This window comes from Pelophylax lessonae (assembly GCF_965119305.1).
Source record: "Pelophylax lessonae genome assembly, chromosome: 2".
Classification (NCBI taxonomy): domain Eukaryota; kingdom Metazoa; phylum Chordata; class Amphibia; order Anura; family Ranidae; genus Pelophylax; species Pelophylax lessonae.
This window is the reverse complement of record NC_138769.1, coordinates 289,304,786-289,320,285: the sequence shown is the minus strand read 5'-3', so window position 1 is coordinate 289,320,285 and position 15,500 is coordinate 289,304,786. Positions and strand designations below refer to the sequence as shown.

At 41.3% G+C, this 15,500-nt stretch overlaps 1 protein-coding gene across 1 annotated transcript in view; it reads left to right on the top strand.

Moving 5' to 3' along the window:
- Positions 1-254: 254 nt before the first annotated feature.
- The window catches only part of AMPD2 (adenosine monophosphate deaminase 2), a 262,492-nt gene continuing 247,246 nt past the window's right edge, over positions 255-15,500 (top strand). The window contains exon 1 of the mRNA XM_082246180.1: positions 255-374. Coding sequence (XP_082102306.1) covers positions 290-374 — 85 coding nt within the window. The 5' untranslated portion in view covers positions 255-289. The remainder of the gene's footprint in view (positions 375-15,500) is intronic.

The following is a 15,500-nucleotide window of genomic DNA, read 5'->3' as shown; positions in this document are numbered from 1 at the left end:
TAACTAACCTAGGGCAGCAAGAAGAAGACTATCACTTTCTACACATAACCATATTTCTTTCACTATTATCCTCATTCACATTTATCTTTTTACATCTGTTTTACATCATTTGGAGAGATGTTTTAGAGCAAGTCATAATATGAGTATATTATGTACTTCTGCTACAGAAACACTTCCTGTTAGGTAAAAATTAACAGAAAAGATCTGTTCTTTGCCCAGGTGTGTCTGCAGATTATAATGTTGTAATACACAGGAAAAGTGGTCACATCTGACAGATACACTCCAGTGGATGGATATGTCTACCAAAAGTACTATGATTTCTTCATGTGGAGTCCTCAATGATCCTGTCATGGGGGCATCACCTCCACAGAAAGGTAGGGGGCACAGTTGTATTATTTTTTTAGGTATTTAAACGGAATTTAATAGTATTAGTATGATATAAATTATGTACTTTAAGTAAAAATAACACCCAAATCCAATGACTATATATGGTTTTCAACAAAGTTGAAGGATTTTTATTTTTAGAACAGTGTAATAAGTATATAGGAAAGAAAAATGTTTAATTTTTATACTAGTAATAAGTTATTGTGGCATAATAGAACCTGCATGCACCCTGTAATGCAAATTAGTTCTGCTGATGCCACATGTCATACTTATTGTGCCACAACTTAAACTGTATATAAGGGCAATTTTTAGAGCAGGGAAGAGTTAAGACGGCCATAGACGGATCAAAATTCAGCGGGAACCAACCAAATTTCAATCCAAATATGGGCAGGCTGGTTGTACTGAAGTTGGATTATCGATCGACTTCAGTACAACCCGCTTGTTCGGTTTTTTTTTCGTACGATCACTGCCTTCGTCTATTGCCAGCAGCAACGATCATTGTATTCCGACGGTGGGGAAACCTACGGCTGTCAGAACACAAAAGCGCTGTGGGAGCGATTCCACAGTCAACACCGACTGAATGTATGGTCAGCCATAGCCCCCGTGGCAACTTTTTTTAACGCTTTCTGTGCCTGTGCCAAAGGGGGTACCTGTTTCTATTGTGTTTTAAGGGCAGAAAATAAAGGGAAATCTTCCCAGCGGAATGCAGGGTGCCTAATATAGGTTTTAACCCTTATCAATTCTATTTACAACTCAAAATAAAATAAAAAAGTCTTTCCTTTACACACATTTTCATGATTTTATCAGAATAGCAGTCACCGTTATATCTATATCAGTTTGGCAAGTTGAATAAAAAAGTTACAAGAACCCTGCCATTGAAGGTTATACTTTTCATTTTGTACGTTTTTTCTAAACCTCTTGTGTCTCTTCTAAAAAAATGTTGCTACCTTTAAAACTGATTTGAAAAAATTATATAATAAAATTTAATGTCTGCGCTCAACCTATTAAATTGTGTGATATAAGTGAATATAATAACGAGTAATATAAACTAGCAGACCCAAATATTAGGTGTCAAATGCTATGAATTAATTAAATAGCATTAAATAGATTATGTGATATAAATCAATGTAGTGACAAATAATATTAAATGGATTAGCAGAAACCCAAGTGATTGGGGTCAATTGCTAAAAATAAGTGCAATAGCTCTCATAAATTAAATGTGCACATTCATATATTAATAAACAAATAAATAATAAAATAAATTAAATATTAATACAATAAAGTGCAAGGTGACTAGTATATGAATAAGCAAACAAAAAGTCCAAACAATAGAGGTTAATGAACCACTGAAAACAGTCCAAATAACACCATCCAAATATATATGGAATGACTGAGGGATCCTATAATAGTGCTTCTTCTGATAGCAACACCTCCACCAAATAGCAGGACCACCCGGTGTGTCAAACTGCTTACCAGAAATGGTAGACCCCTACATTATAGGGGGTCAGTATAAGCCTTTATCACAGATATATGACAGGGTTGATAGTCAATTCTCACTGTATTCATCCAACCGACTCTATATCATCCGCCTTGGAGTGTTATCCAGGATACAAAGCTCCCATAGATTATGCAGAGATTACAATAAAGAACTCCATTATTATTATTATTATTCAGGATTTCTATAGCGCCAGCAGTTTAGGCAGCACTTTACAATGTTAGAGGGAGACAATACAGTTAAAATACAATAAAATACAAGAGGATTAAGAGGGCCCTGCTCAGAAGAGCTTACAATCTAATGGGGTGGGGCAGGTGGTACAAGAGGTAATAACAGTAGGGAATGAGCTGATGGAATATTCGTTGGCGGTGTGATAGGCTTCCCCGAAGAGATGAGTTTTCAGGTATCGTCTGAAAGGGAAAGCAGCTAGAGTAGGAGATAGCCGTACAGGTTGAGGTAGAGCATTCCAGAGGATGGGAGAGGCCCTGGAGAAATCCTGGAGACGAGCATGGGAGGAGGAGACAAGGGAGCTTGAGAGTAGGAGGTCTCGAGAGGAGCGAAGAGGACAGTTTGGGTGATATTTGGAGACAAGATTGGTGATGTAGCTCAGGGCAGAGTTGTGAATGGCTTTGTATGTATGTATGTTGTGGTTAGTATTTTGAATTTAATTCGCTGGGCAATCGGGAGCCAGTGTAGGGATTGGCAGAGAGGGGGGGCAGACACTGAGCGGTTGGTAAAGTGGATAAGCCTGGCAGCAGCATTCATGATGGACTGAAGAGGGGATAGCCTATGAAGTGGTAGGCCATGGTGAAGTATATCGGTACAACATAACTTTATTATGAGAATAAAACTTACAATGTTGATTCTTGGTTCAGAGAGGATAAAAGACAATGAATGCCGAATGCCAGGTGAACGCCGCTTCCGCGTTCCGGTTTGCGTTCCACCTGGAGCCGGAAATGACATGGCAACGTGATGCGATCAGACGTCCTGACGATGACGAGGTCGGGACGTCTGATCTAATGCTGATTTAATGCTATTTAATAAATTCATAGCATTTGACACCTAATATTTGGGTCTGCTAGTTTATATTACTTGTTATTTTATTCACTTATATCACACAATTTAATAGGTTGAGCGCAGCCATTATATTTTAGTCTATAATTTTTTCATATCTTACGTGTTCATACGGTCACGCTGGGGCTCCCTAATTTTTGCAATTTTGTTTCTTGCCTTTTGAAACAATCTTAATCACATATTATTAAATATTAATTTTTCCACTGCGCGGGATTGTTGGTGCTTAACACCAATATTTTTCACTTTTCCTTTAAAACTGATTGCTAGCAATTTGTCTGTATACTAACTGTGGTGCATTGCACACTTCTGGCATCCCTAAGATGGCAGGAGCAGAGTCAGGTACCAAAATAATGTAACTCCAGTGTGTATGTGCAGGAGTGACATCTTCATTGGTTGTCCCAGTGGCTAAGAAAAGAAAACATGGTACTTGGAGAAAGAACAGAAGAATATGGTAGTGGCAGCACTTTTCATCTCTGGAATAGGTCAAAGCTTGAGGTTAGTGTCTCATAATATGTGAATATGCTATGCATACTTGCACAATATAACTAATACTGCTGTGGTCAGCACTCACTAAAGATCCACTTTAACAAATTGGCTGCTTCTTGGAATCAGTTACCGTATCTTAGATGTGCTTCTCAAGCATCAACAAGACACACAGTCGGTTAATCAGTTACAGCCTCAACAGATTGTTTAGGTTCTTATGGTTTATTGTTTGTTATTCTTTTTTCATTTGCCGCCTTAATATTTCAGTAAAATTTGTATAGTCAACTATGAGGTCTTGTTTCATCTGTTCCCTTAATCTGTTACATATTTGGATACCATTTTCAGGATGGTATAGAGTTGTATGAGTCAAAAAATTTAGTTATTTTCTGTCAAAAAAGTGACACTAGATAAAAAGTAAGGGCAGTATGATGCCAGCAAATTTGTAGCAGCCTGTATAAGCCTGTGTTTATTTTCTCTGGTGATTTGTAGTTGGCTGAAAAAGGAAGAACATAGTTTTCCTATGAGAATGATTAAAAGCTTCTTGTGGCAGTAAAGTTTTTGCGGCCTCTGTGAGCTTGCTCCAACTTCCTGTTTCCTCTGCTCCTTAGGCCTCATGCACACTGGTTTCTTGTAAACGCTGTTTATCCTGACAGGAGATAATCAGCGGTATACACTCACCTAAGGTGCATTTTTTCAAAACAGTTTAGGTGAGTTTATCAGAGTTTAGTGTTCATCTTACCAGCTCTCAAGTGCGGAGGGGAACCTTCTGTTTCCTGTCAGCTCTACTCAATTGAAATTTTAGTTTAAACACTTTACCACCGGAGGATTTTGCTGTCTTACGTCTGGGCCACTTTTTGCGATTCGGCACTGTGCAAATTTAACTGACAATTGCACGGTCATGCAACGTCATACCCAAACGAAATTTACGTCCTTTTTTTCCCCACAAATAGAGCTTTCTTTTGGTGGTATTAGATCACCTGTGCGATTTTTACTTTTTGCGCTATAAACAAAAAAAATAGCGACAATTTTGAAAAAATAACAATATTTTTCACATTTTTTTATATGAAATCCCCCCCCCCCCCAAAAAATGTAAAAATGTAAAAATCAACATTTTTTATCATTTTAGGCCAATTTGTTTTCTGCTACATATTTTTGGTAAAATCGCAATAAGCGTATTTTGATTGGTTTGCACAAAAGTTATTGCGTTTACTAACTAAGGGAAAGATTTATGTAGTTTTTGGTGTTTTTTTTTACAAAAAATGGCGGCGATCTGCCATTTTCTTTGCGGGACTGCGACATTGCGGCGGACAGATCGGACACTTGACTGACATTTTTTACACTTTTGGGGGTACCAGTGACATTACTACAGTAATAAGTGCTATAAATATGCACTGTTACTGGAAAAATGACACTGGCAGGGAAGGGGTTAATTTTATTGGAGAGGGAGGGGTTAATGTATGCCTGGTGCTTACTGACATGTATAGGGGGAGGTGACTGACTGACACAGGGACAGATCGCATGTTCAGCTATGCTGAACCCTGCAATCTGACACTGCCTGTCACTTAGGAGATCCGCCCTCTTTGTTTACACAAGCGGGCGGATCTCCAGACTCGATTTCCCGACAATCGGGGAAGAGCAGCGGCGATCGTCGCTGCTCCTCCCCTGGCCTGACTCCCGCTGTGACTGAATACAGCGGGAGCGAGCGCGCACCGCCGAGAAACAGGAATGTCTGGCGACGTAGGTCTACGTCGCCAGACGTTATCGAACCACTTTGTCGCAGTAGAGCTCTAGTGAGCAGCGGTGAAGTGGTTAAAGCACTTTCTAAGTGTTCAAAAAATTTTCTCATATTAGAAAATGCTTACAAAATACTATACAGATGGTACTACCGTGTTTCCCTGAAAATAAGACCTATCTCAGTTTTCTAGGATGGCTGCAATATAAAGCCTACTCCAAAATTAATCCCTAGTAAAATCCTTGTAAAATAATGTACTCCACGCTGTAAAAGGATTATATAATGTCCAGTGTGTGTCTTTATGTAACATGATTGTAGAAAATCCCTTTTTTACGCCGCTGCGGGACACTCATGTGACCTGCCAGAGCTCTCCTTCTCCTCCTAGCTGACGTCAACCTCTGCAGTGCTCGGAGCAGGTCTGATGTCAGCGGGGATCTTGCCATCTCCCTCAGCAGTGCTCGGAGTGGGAAAGAAGAGCTCCGGTGGGTCATGTGAGCGCCCAGCGACGCTGTAAATAAGGTATTTTCTACAATGTTACATAAAGACACACACTGAACATTATCTAATCAGGGGAGGGAGAAGAGAGGGAACAAATAAGACCTCTCCTGAAAATAAGCCCTAATGCATTTTTTGTAGCCAAAATTATTATAAGACCCAGGCTAGGCTGGCTCGTTTTAATCAAAACTCTTTGCTTTTCGGGATGTTCACAGAAGGACACTATGGCACACATTTGGTGGTCTTGTCTAAAGGTATACAGGTTATGGGTGTAGTACTGCCCTCTTGAGGGCTGCTGGATTTCTCACCTTTTCAGGTCCCTCTGGGTTACTGGTAGCAACTGTGTGCAGAATCTTAACACTTTACGTTCCGGCTCAGCCAATAAACAGTCTAGGGGGTGTTGTTTTGTTGCTTTTATTTTATATAGGGATGGGAGAAGGAAAGAGTGGGATACTCCAGAACTTGAACTATTTACATTGCTGAGGACTTCTATCTGAAGGTGCGGCAAGGCCGCAGTTTCATCTTACCAGTAGATGAACCTGAGGTAAAGTCTCTAAATGAACACTTGCTTAGCAATTATCTTCAGGGTACTTGACTAACACCCCCTTTCTCTCTACCAGCTTACACCCGTCCTCTAACTACTCTACTAGGGAGTGGCCCCTTTCCTGGTCAGGCACTTAGACACGATCCCCTGTACTCACGATACTGTCTTCCAGGTTCTCCAGTGTCTCAACCCCTCTAGTCAGCTCTTCTGGACCTCTGGGTTCATCTCCTCCCTTCTGGCTCACCAGGCTGACTGCCTGTGACCTTACACCAACTACTGCAGAAGAGGAGGCAGCCGCCACCCTCCTTCCCGGAACTCTGCTCACCAGCCAAAGACCCAGAGCACATGTGCTCCTGGCTTTTATACTACACCCCACAATGCACCGAAACAGCAGTCTGTGCCAATCTCCGGGGCTGTATCAAAGAGCCTGTGTACCCATTGGCCAGGTTTCCTCCACTGTCCAATGTGCCTCCCCATTGAACCAGTGGGGACACTCCCCAGATCAAATGAATCACACACTGAGCACTCTGAGCTCGTAGAAAAATATAAATATCTGTACAATATTCACAAAGAAAAAAACATATACATATTACAGGTGCATTGGTCTCACACCTCACATTTTTGCATATATTTTATTATACCTTTTCGTTTAACAACACTGAGGAAATTACACTTTGCTACAATTAAAACTAGTGAGTGTACAGCTTGTATAACAGTGTAAATTTGCTGTCCCCTCAAAATAACTCAACAAGCATCCATTAATGTCTAAACCACTGGCAACAAAAGTGAGTACACCCCTAGGTGAAAATTTCCCAATTGGGCTCAATTAGCCATTTCCCTCCCCAGTATCATGTGACTCATTAGTGTTACAAGGTCTCAGGTGTGAATGGGAAGCAGGTGTGTTAAATGTGGTGTTATCACTCTCACTCTCTCACACTGGTCACTGGAAGTTCAACATGGCACCTTATGGCAAAGAACTCTTTTAGGATCTGAAAAAAAATTGTTGCTCTACATAAAGATGGCCTAGGCTATAAGAAGATTGACAAGACCCTGAAACTGAGCTGCAGCACAGTGGCCAAGACCATATAGTGGTTTACCAGGACAGGTTCCACTCAAAACAGGCCTCGCCATGGTCGACCAAAGAAGTTGCGTGCACATGCTCAGCGTCATATCCAGAGGGTATCTTTGGGAAATAGATGTATGAGTGCTGCCAGCATTGCTGCAGAGGTTTAAGAGGTGGGGGGTCAGCCTGTCAGTGCTCAGACCATATGCTGCAAACTGCATCAAATTGGTTTGCATGGCTGTCGTCCCAGAGAGAAGCCTCTTCTAAAGATGATGCACAAGAAAGCCCGCAAACAGTTTGCTGAAGACAAGCAGACTAAGGACATGGATTACTGGAACCATGTTCTGTGGTCTGATGAGACCAAGATACACTTATTTGGTTCAGATGGTATCAAGCATGTGTGGTCTTGAAAATTAAATAAATATTCCTGCGAGCTAAACTGGTCTAGCACTTATTTCTCAATATTGCTGCGAGCACAGCACTCACACAGCACTCGCAGCACTCGCACAGCACTCGCACAGCACTCGCAGAGAGTGTACACAGAAGTGTAAACGAGCAAATAAATATAGGAAATGCCGCGCAATATAAAGTGCTTGAAAAAACTAATATGTGCAAATATGATTTAAATAGGTGCAAAATCTATGCATTGAATAAATAAATATCATAGATATAAATATATAAAGTGCATCCAATGTTGATGTGATATTGTGACAAATAATCTAAAGTGCATTCAATATATTTAAACATACAATGAAGAAGGTGACTTCAATATTCTAGTGCTCAGTATAAATAATGTTCTTGCCGGGATAATAAATATTAAACAAGGATAAATATTAAATGATAATTAATCAGCAATAAAATGCATATTGTGCCCCAATATATAAAAAACAATAGTATAATGAATAAATAAATATGTGCTATTAACAAGTAAATACCAAAAAATATATATAAAAATTAAAAAATGCCAAAAATTCAATAATAGGGCAAAAAGTGCTATTTTCCAGTGCTAAGTATTGCACTTCCTATTAATATCTGGAGAATAGTTCATTAGAGTGTGTGTCCAATATTGATCTAGAGTAACCTCCACCGCAACACCCTGTGAGTCTGTGTTCTCACCTCCACTCGTGCGACTCATCGGCTAAGCTGGGTCATACAGCGCAGTTTGCCCTGTTTAGGGTCATCTTTCACGGAACCGGTGGTCTGCTGGTCTCCTCGGGGGGGGGGGGGGGTATTTCTCCTTAGTGGGTGTCCCTCTTATTCTCATAGGTTGTTACATGTAAAAGATTTGGGGGGACTCCAATAGTGCTTATAACTTTCAGGTAAATTTTATTAAATAAACAGAACAAAAATGTACTCACATTTTGTAGGTGCTTAAAGTGCACCAATCATAAAGGCATCTTCAATAAGAGTAAAAAAAAGTGTGATGGGAATGGGGATCCTCTTTAAGCTGCTTCCTTCCTAACTGGAATTTGCTATGATACCGTCCGTGCCCCTCCCCTACGCGCTCGACACAGGGTCACCGTGTCTTTTAAGGGGGATATAGTGGCAACCAGGTGAGGAGTACAAAGACAAGTGTGTCTTGCCTACAGTCAAGCATGGTGGTGGGAGTGTCATGGTCTGGGGCTGCATGAGTGCTGCCAGCACTGGGGAGCTACAGGTCATTGAGGGAATCATGAATGCCAACATGTACTGTGACATACTGAAGCAGAGCATGATCCCCTCCCTTCGGAGACTGGGCTGCAGGGCAGTATTCCAACATGATAAAGACCCCAAACACACGTCCAAGACGACCACTGCCTTGCTAAAGAAGCTGAGGGTAAAGGTGATGGACTGGCCAAGCATGTCTCCAGAACTAAACCCTATTGAGCATCTGTGGGGCATCCTCAAAGGAAAGGTGGTGAAGCACAAGGTCTCTAACATCCACCAGCTCCGTGATGTCATCATGGAGGAGTGGAAGAGGACTCCAGTGGCAACCTGTGAAGCTCTGGTGAACTTCATGCCCAGCAGGGTTAAGGCAGTGCTTGAAAATAATGGTGGCCACACAAAATATTGACACTTTGGGCCCAATTTGGACATTTTCGCTTAGGGGTGTACCCAGCGGTTTAGAAAAATAATGCCTGTGTGTTGAGTTATTTGGAGGGGACAGCAAATTTACACTGTTATACAAGCTGTATAACTTTAGGATCTTGACACATAATGTCCAGAGTCTTAACTCTCCAATTAAACGGACAAAGGCCTTTCAATATTATCACACACTAGGCATTGACATTTTACTACTCCAGGAGACACATTTTTCACGTACCTCTACACCCATATTCTTAAATGTTAGATATCCTACCTTCTATTTGTCAAACGCCTCAGATAAGAAATGTGGAGCTGCGATATGCATTGCAAAAAGAGTCCTGATTTAGTCATTAAAGATAAAGATAGAAAATACATTATGGTGGTAGGGAAAATTAATGAACATGCAGTCACTCTAATTTCTTATTAGGCCCCCAACACAGGGCAGACAACTTTCTTTCACTATATGTTGGAGACCTTGATGCCTCATGTGACAGGTCATGTGATTATAGGAGAAGATAGAAAACCTTCTCTAAACCAAATTCTAGACAGCTCCAACCCAGACACAGCAAATTTAAAACATATTCCCAAACAAAGCAGTAAATTGGCAGGATTATTACACTCTTTTGACCTTAAGGAGAGATATCCTCCCTATGACCCGGGATTACACTTTTCACTCCCACGTACATAAAACGCATTCACGCATAGATCACTTATTTACACTATCCCCACTGCTTCCATTTATTTCCTCAGCTAAAATTATTGCAGCTCCATGGCCTGACCATTCCCCTGTCTAGATGGTGTTGTTAGATTTGTGGATTAAACCACAGTCATCCACGTGGCGCCTTAATGTTTCATTACTCAATGATCCCACCATTTTTAAAGAAGTGGAAACTACCCTTCGCCTACACTTTACAGAAAACACCTCATTAGACACCCCCCTCCCTAGTACAAATTGGGCTGCCCACAAGGCTGTTATTTGCAGCAAATTAATACAAATTGTATCTAGAGCTATAAGTAGTCACGAACACACAATTTAACAACAGGATGAAGAGTTACAACAAACTCGTCATAGAACAGAGATCCAACCCCCGCTAAAACCTCAGACAAAAAAAGATACGGCACGGACAGCCCTGAACTTAAGCTTAACGAGAAAATCTGAAAAAAATATATTCGTTGGTCCAGACATCGTTATTACACAATGGGTGATAAACCCAACACATTGTTGGCAAGAAAACTAACCCCCAGACCAATTAATCCAGCACTGCCAAAGTAAAGGCTGCAGAGCGGCAAACATACCTAGAATCCACAGCTTATTGTGAGGGAATTTTATAATTTTTACTCCAAACTTTACACATCTCCTGAAGCATTCTCAGAAACTCGGGCTGAAGACTTCTTTCAAGACTCCCCTATCCCCCAAATAGAACGCGCCCATGTAGAACTAATGGATAATGAGTTTACAGAGGGTGAGATCATGATAGCTATCAAGAGCCTTTATCCATCAAAAGGGGTCGGGTCTGGATGCTTTTTCAGGACACTATTATCATAAATAAGCTGGCATTCTAACCCCCTCATTTGTGCTGTTTCTTTAATGACTTGTATAAAGGTAGCTCCCTGCCGCCATACGCAAACAAAGCCTTTATCCATGTCATTCCCAAACTTGGTAAGGACCATGGTGACAATACAAATTACCGCCCAATATCACGTATAAATGTAGACCTTAAAATAATTATGAAGATCCTAGCCTCCTGTTTGAACACCTTCATATCCAAATACATCCACCCAGACAAAGAAGGGTTTGTCCCCAATAGACAGGCCCCAGACCAAACAAGAAGGTTGATAGACATTATATCTGCCTTACATTCCAACTGGGATAGGCAAGAGATTCAGAGAGGCAGGCTGTTATCCTTGGACCTTCATAAGACCTTCGTTTCTCTTTCATGGGACTGTTTTTCACACTAGAACGATATGGATTTGGCTCAAGTTTCCTGACTACCCTAAAGGCTATCTATAGTGGACCCATGGCCAGTCTTTTCATTAAGAAATATAGATCCCAACCCATTGAGATACATAGGGGTACAAGACAGGGATGCCCCCTATCTCCACTTTTGTTCATATTGGCCCTGAAGCCCCTGGCTATCAAGATCAGAAACACTCCTGATATTCGAGGGATATATTGTGGAGATCTGTGCGCCTTATTTGCGGATTACATTTTAATGCTCCTCTCATCCCCAGTCACTTCGCTACCCAATTTATATAAGGTGTTGAGACGCTTTACTTAAATCTCGGGTCTAAGGATTAACCATTAAATATCCCTAGCGCTTAACCTATCCCGAGAGGTCCACACTATCGGTACCATACAAAATTAATTTCCCTTCCAGTGGCGTTCAGATACTCTTCCATATCTGGGTATTCATCTATCTCCATCTCTTTTCACATTGTACCAAAATAATTTTCTGCCACTGTATAAAAAATTGGTGGAAGACCTTAACTGTTGGTCCAATACCCCTCCAATATGGTTTCCTTGCTCACCCAGGTGAACCTTATCAAGTCTCCAATACAGGCACTTCTGGGGCGATCGGTTGGGGAGACACCGAGATACAGGAGTTGACTGGTGACATTTATTTTTACAGCGGCTACAACCTGCCTTTGCCAGATCATGTGGGTCTCCATCAATCCAGTTCAGTTTGGTTAAATCTAAACTGTCCTGGATCATGGTGAATGAGTGCCTTTCGGCGGTCTTAAATGATAAAATTGCCCTTTTTGAAAAAATTTAGGACCCATGGATTAAATATCTCTCGGTTGACGCATAGGTTGCTTATATTACTGGTATCTTGATAGTTAGAGTGCACACTTGTCAGGCTTACCTCCCATTTTTCTTCTTCTCTCCTTTCCTGCTCTTTGAGGCCACCTGGCCATACAAAGTAATTCACAGTACATTATGTACCCATTTCTATACATTGGGGAAATGCTGTGGGATAGGGATGACGGGGATGTGGTCCATCCCTATGGGTTCTCCATCTGTAAGACCCCAATTGAAGGGCCAATTGTTCATCGTTGTGTTGCGGCATCACCCCCTCCCCTGCCCCTCAGTGATAAGCCGCTGGGAGAGAGCTTCATAATGATTGGGCAGGAGAGGGTATACCGTCGTTGTGTACCAGACCAAACCTTTGAGAGTCCTGTGCATAACCTAAACCACACTTTCCAAACAAAGTTCTGTTATATCTTTATTATGTTAAGAGCCTTTTGTTGTACTTTGAAGCACAACCAATGTACTCTTTGTATACCATATGTTCTTGCTGTGTTCTATCTTTTCAACTGCAACCAACTGCAAATTCTTAATAAACACCATTGGAAACTAAAACTCGAAAATTTCCTTTGATGTTGTCATTGCAGCCTGTCTGCTTGCAATGTCTTTTCACAGCTTCCTAGATTCCCTGCATTCTTTGCAGTTTCTCTTTTTAATTTTGATTTCTAAAGACTCCATATCCCATGGTACCTTGCTGCCTGCAAGCTGTAAGTTCTGTACTGACTCCACCTCCTGAAACTCCTCCACTCAGCTCCTCTGTAGTTCAGAAGGCAGGCTCTGTGAATTCTGTGACATAACAGTGCCTACTTACAGGGCATAGTGATTATGTGTCACCGAATTTAAGGAAGTAAATCTTTGGGATCTTCACAAAGTAAGTTTTCAAACTTGAAGATCATTCAGATTAGTAGGAGTAGGCTAGAAATTCAATGTGTAAATGAATACAGTAAACCCCCGCTCCATCGCGGTTCAGTTTTTGCGGTCCCGGTATATTGCGTTTTTTTCTGTAATGTTATTTTACTATATAAATCATTAAAAATCAAATATTTTTGTGTTTTCCATAGCTCTTGCTCTGTCTCTCAGTATCTTTTATGTGTTTAAATGAGTTTCTATTGTTTTAAAAGTGTGTTTAAAGACCTCAAAATGCTTTTACAAGTACAGTGAAAGTAAAAAAAACATGCCTACAGTGTATTTTAATAGGGTTTTTCTATTTCGCGGATTTTGACTTTTCGTGGGTGGGTCCGGAGCGTAACAACCGCGATGGAAGGGGGTTTACTGTATATGATTTTAAATTTTTACCCTAGAAATGCTTTAAGAAACAATATCAGAGAATATGTATACCATGAATGTACAGTGTAGATATATGCATAGTGGGGAATAAGATTGTAACAGACAGAATCTGACACAGCTGTGCATGGGTACCGACCAGCTTCCTTTCAAAGCGTAAAATGGTTGTAAAAGCTTAAGGTTTTTTGCCTTCCCGCATTCAATGCATGAAGGTAAAAAACGTTCTCTGTGTAGCAGCCCCCTTATACTTACCTGAGCCTGATCTTCCTCCAGCAATGGCTCTCCGGGGAGTCTCCCTCCTCATTGGCTAAGACAGCAGCGGGACCCATTTGCTCCTGCTGCTGTCAGTTACAGCCAGTGAGCCCATGAGGAGAGACAATGGCGGAGACGAGACATGGCTCTGTGTGTGAATGAGGTAATCTGAAAGAGGCACTGGCTGAGAGGTACACTCTCACAGATGTCCTGGCAGAATAAGGCCACTAACTCAGAGATTCTCTGTGCAATGGTTACAGCAACAAGAAAAGCCGCCTCACAAGTAAGTACAGATAAGTGCATTCTCTGCATTAAAAAAAACCTTCCAATGTGTGTGCCTTCCCCCTCCTTAAACACCTACCTGATGCCACTTTTCATCCGGTGCTGTCCCCATCAGCAGACCTACTCTCCTCTCTTCCTGCATGCATGAGCTTTAATAAGAGCAGCAGGAGCCAGTGTCAAAACTTGTGAGGAGGGAGCAGGCCGAGCTAGGCTGTGTGTGTGTGTCTTTAGAGCTTGCTCTGGGGGCACTCAGAGTTAAAGAGGAGCAGACTGCGCCAGTGGAGGACCGCAGAAAAGGAGTTCCGGGTCCCCTCTGTGCAAAACCATTGCACAGAGCAGGAAGTATACAATGTTTATTATTTCAATTTTAAAAATCTAGCTTTACACTCCTTTTAAACTGAACAAGTTAACCAGGCTATAGATCAGGGGTGTCCAAACTACGGCCTTCCAGCTTTTGCAGAACTACATGTCCCATGAGGCATTGTAAAACTCTGACATTCACAGACATAACAAGGCATGATGGGAATTGTAGTTCCTGAACAGCTGGAGGGTCATAGTTTGGACATCCCTGCTATAAAGATGGAGTGATTTTCTTTCCTGCAACCACAGTCAGTGTTGATGGGGGAAATTCTCCAGCAGAGCATTGTGTTCTCCCAGCGGGGGAGCCTTCCCCACACGGAGAACACAGTGATTTCTGCTAGCAACTGTAATAGCCGCTAGCAACAATCACATATAAAATACGACAGGCTGGTTGCATACCTCCCAACTTTTCGAGATGGGAATGAGGGACACCTATTAGCAAACGTACGTAGGCATAGGACACACCCCCGGTTATGCCCCTTTAAAAGAGAATTATACAAAAAATATTGATTAGTTAAACCCACAAGTACTTTATTTTACCACTATTATTCCTTGATATTAGCTTTTTAAATTTACAATTGCGGCAATTTAGAAATTGGATGAAAGGTTTATCACTGGGAAACACTTTTTGAAAGATAAAAAGTGCATTTTATATACAACTATATAGATCAGACCAAAATGAGGGACAAATGAGGGGGAAAGAGGGACAGGGGGACTTTGTTCCAAATCAGGGACAGTCCCTCGAAATCAGAGACAGTTGGGAGCTATGTGGTTGTACCCAAGTTTGACCGATCAATCAACTTGGGTACATTCAGCCTGCCCTTACATGGTTTGAATCTAGGCCAGTACCTGCTGTGCCAATACCTGTACCGTCTATGGCCAGCATTGGAAGCTGATTGGCTACTATGCTGATTGGCTTCTATGTACAGCTGCTTTAGTAAATTCTACCCGCAGTATATTCAGTACTAGACTTTCAGTTGGGTTCCTACTACATGAATGGCCAGGATAAACAACATGAGCACAATAAAAGATCCATTTTGCAACACGCCCACATGTAAATATTAGGTACATGATACAGATAGATATTTTTAGACCATCCTTTTATTTATTATTAGTCCCTTTGTAGTTGTGAAGTACAGGAGCTACATATCTGCATCAGTCTGATTATTTTATCTGAAGACA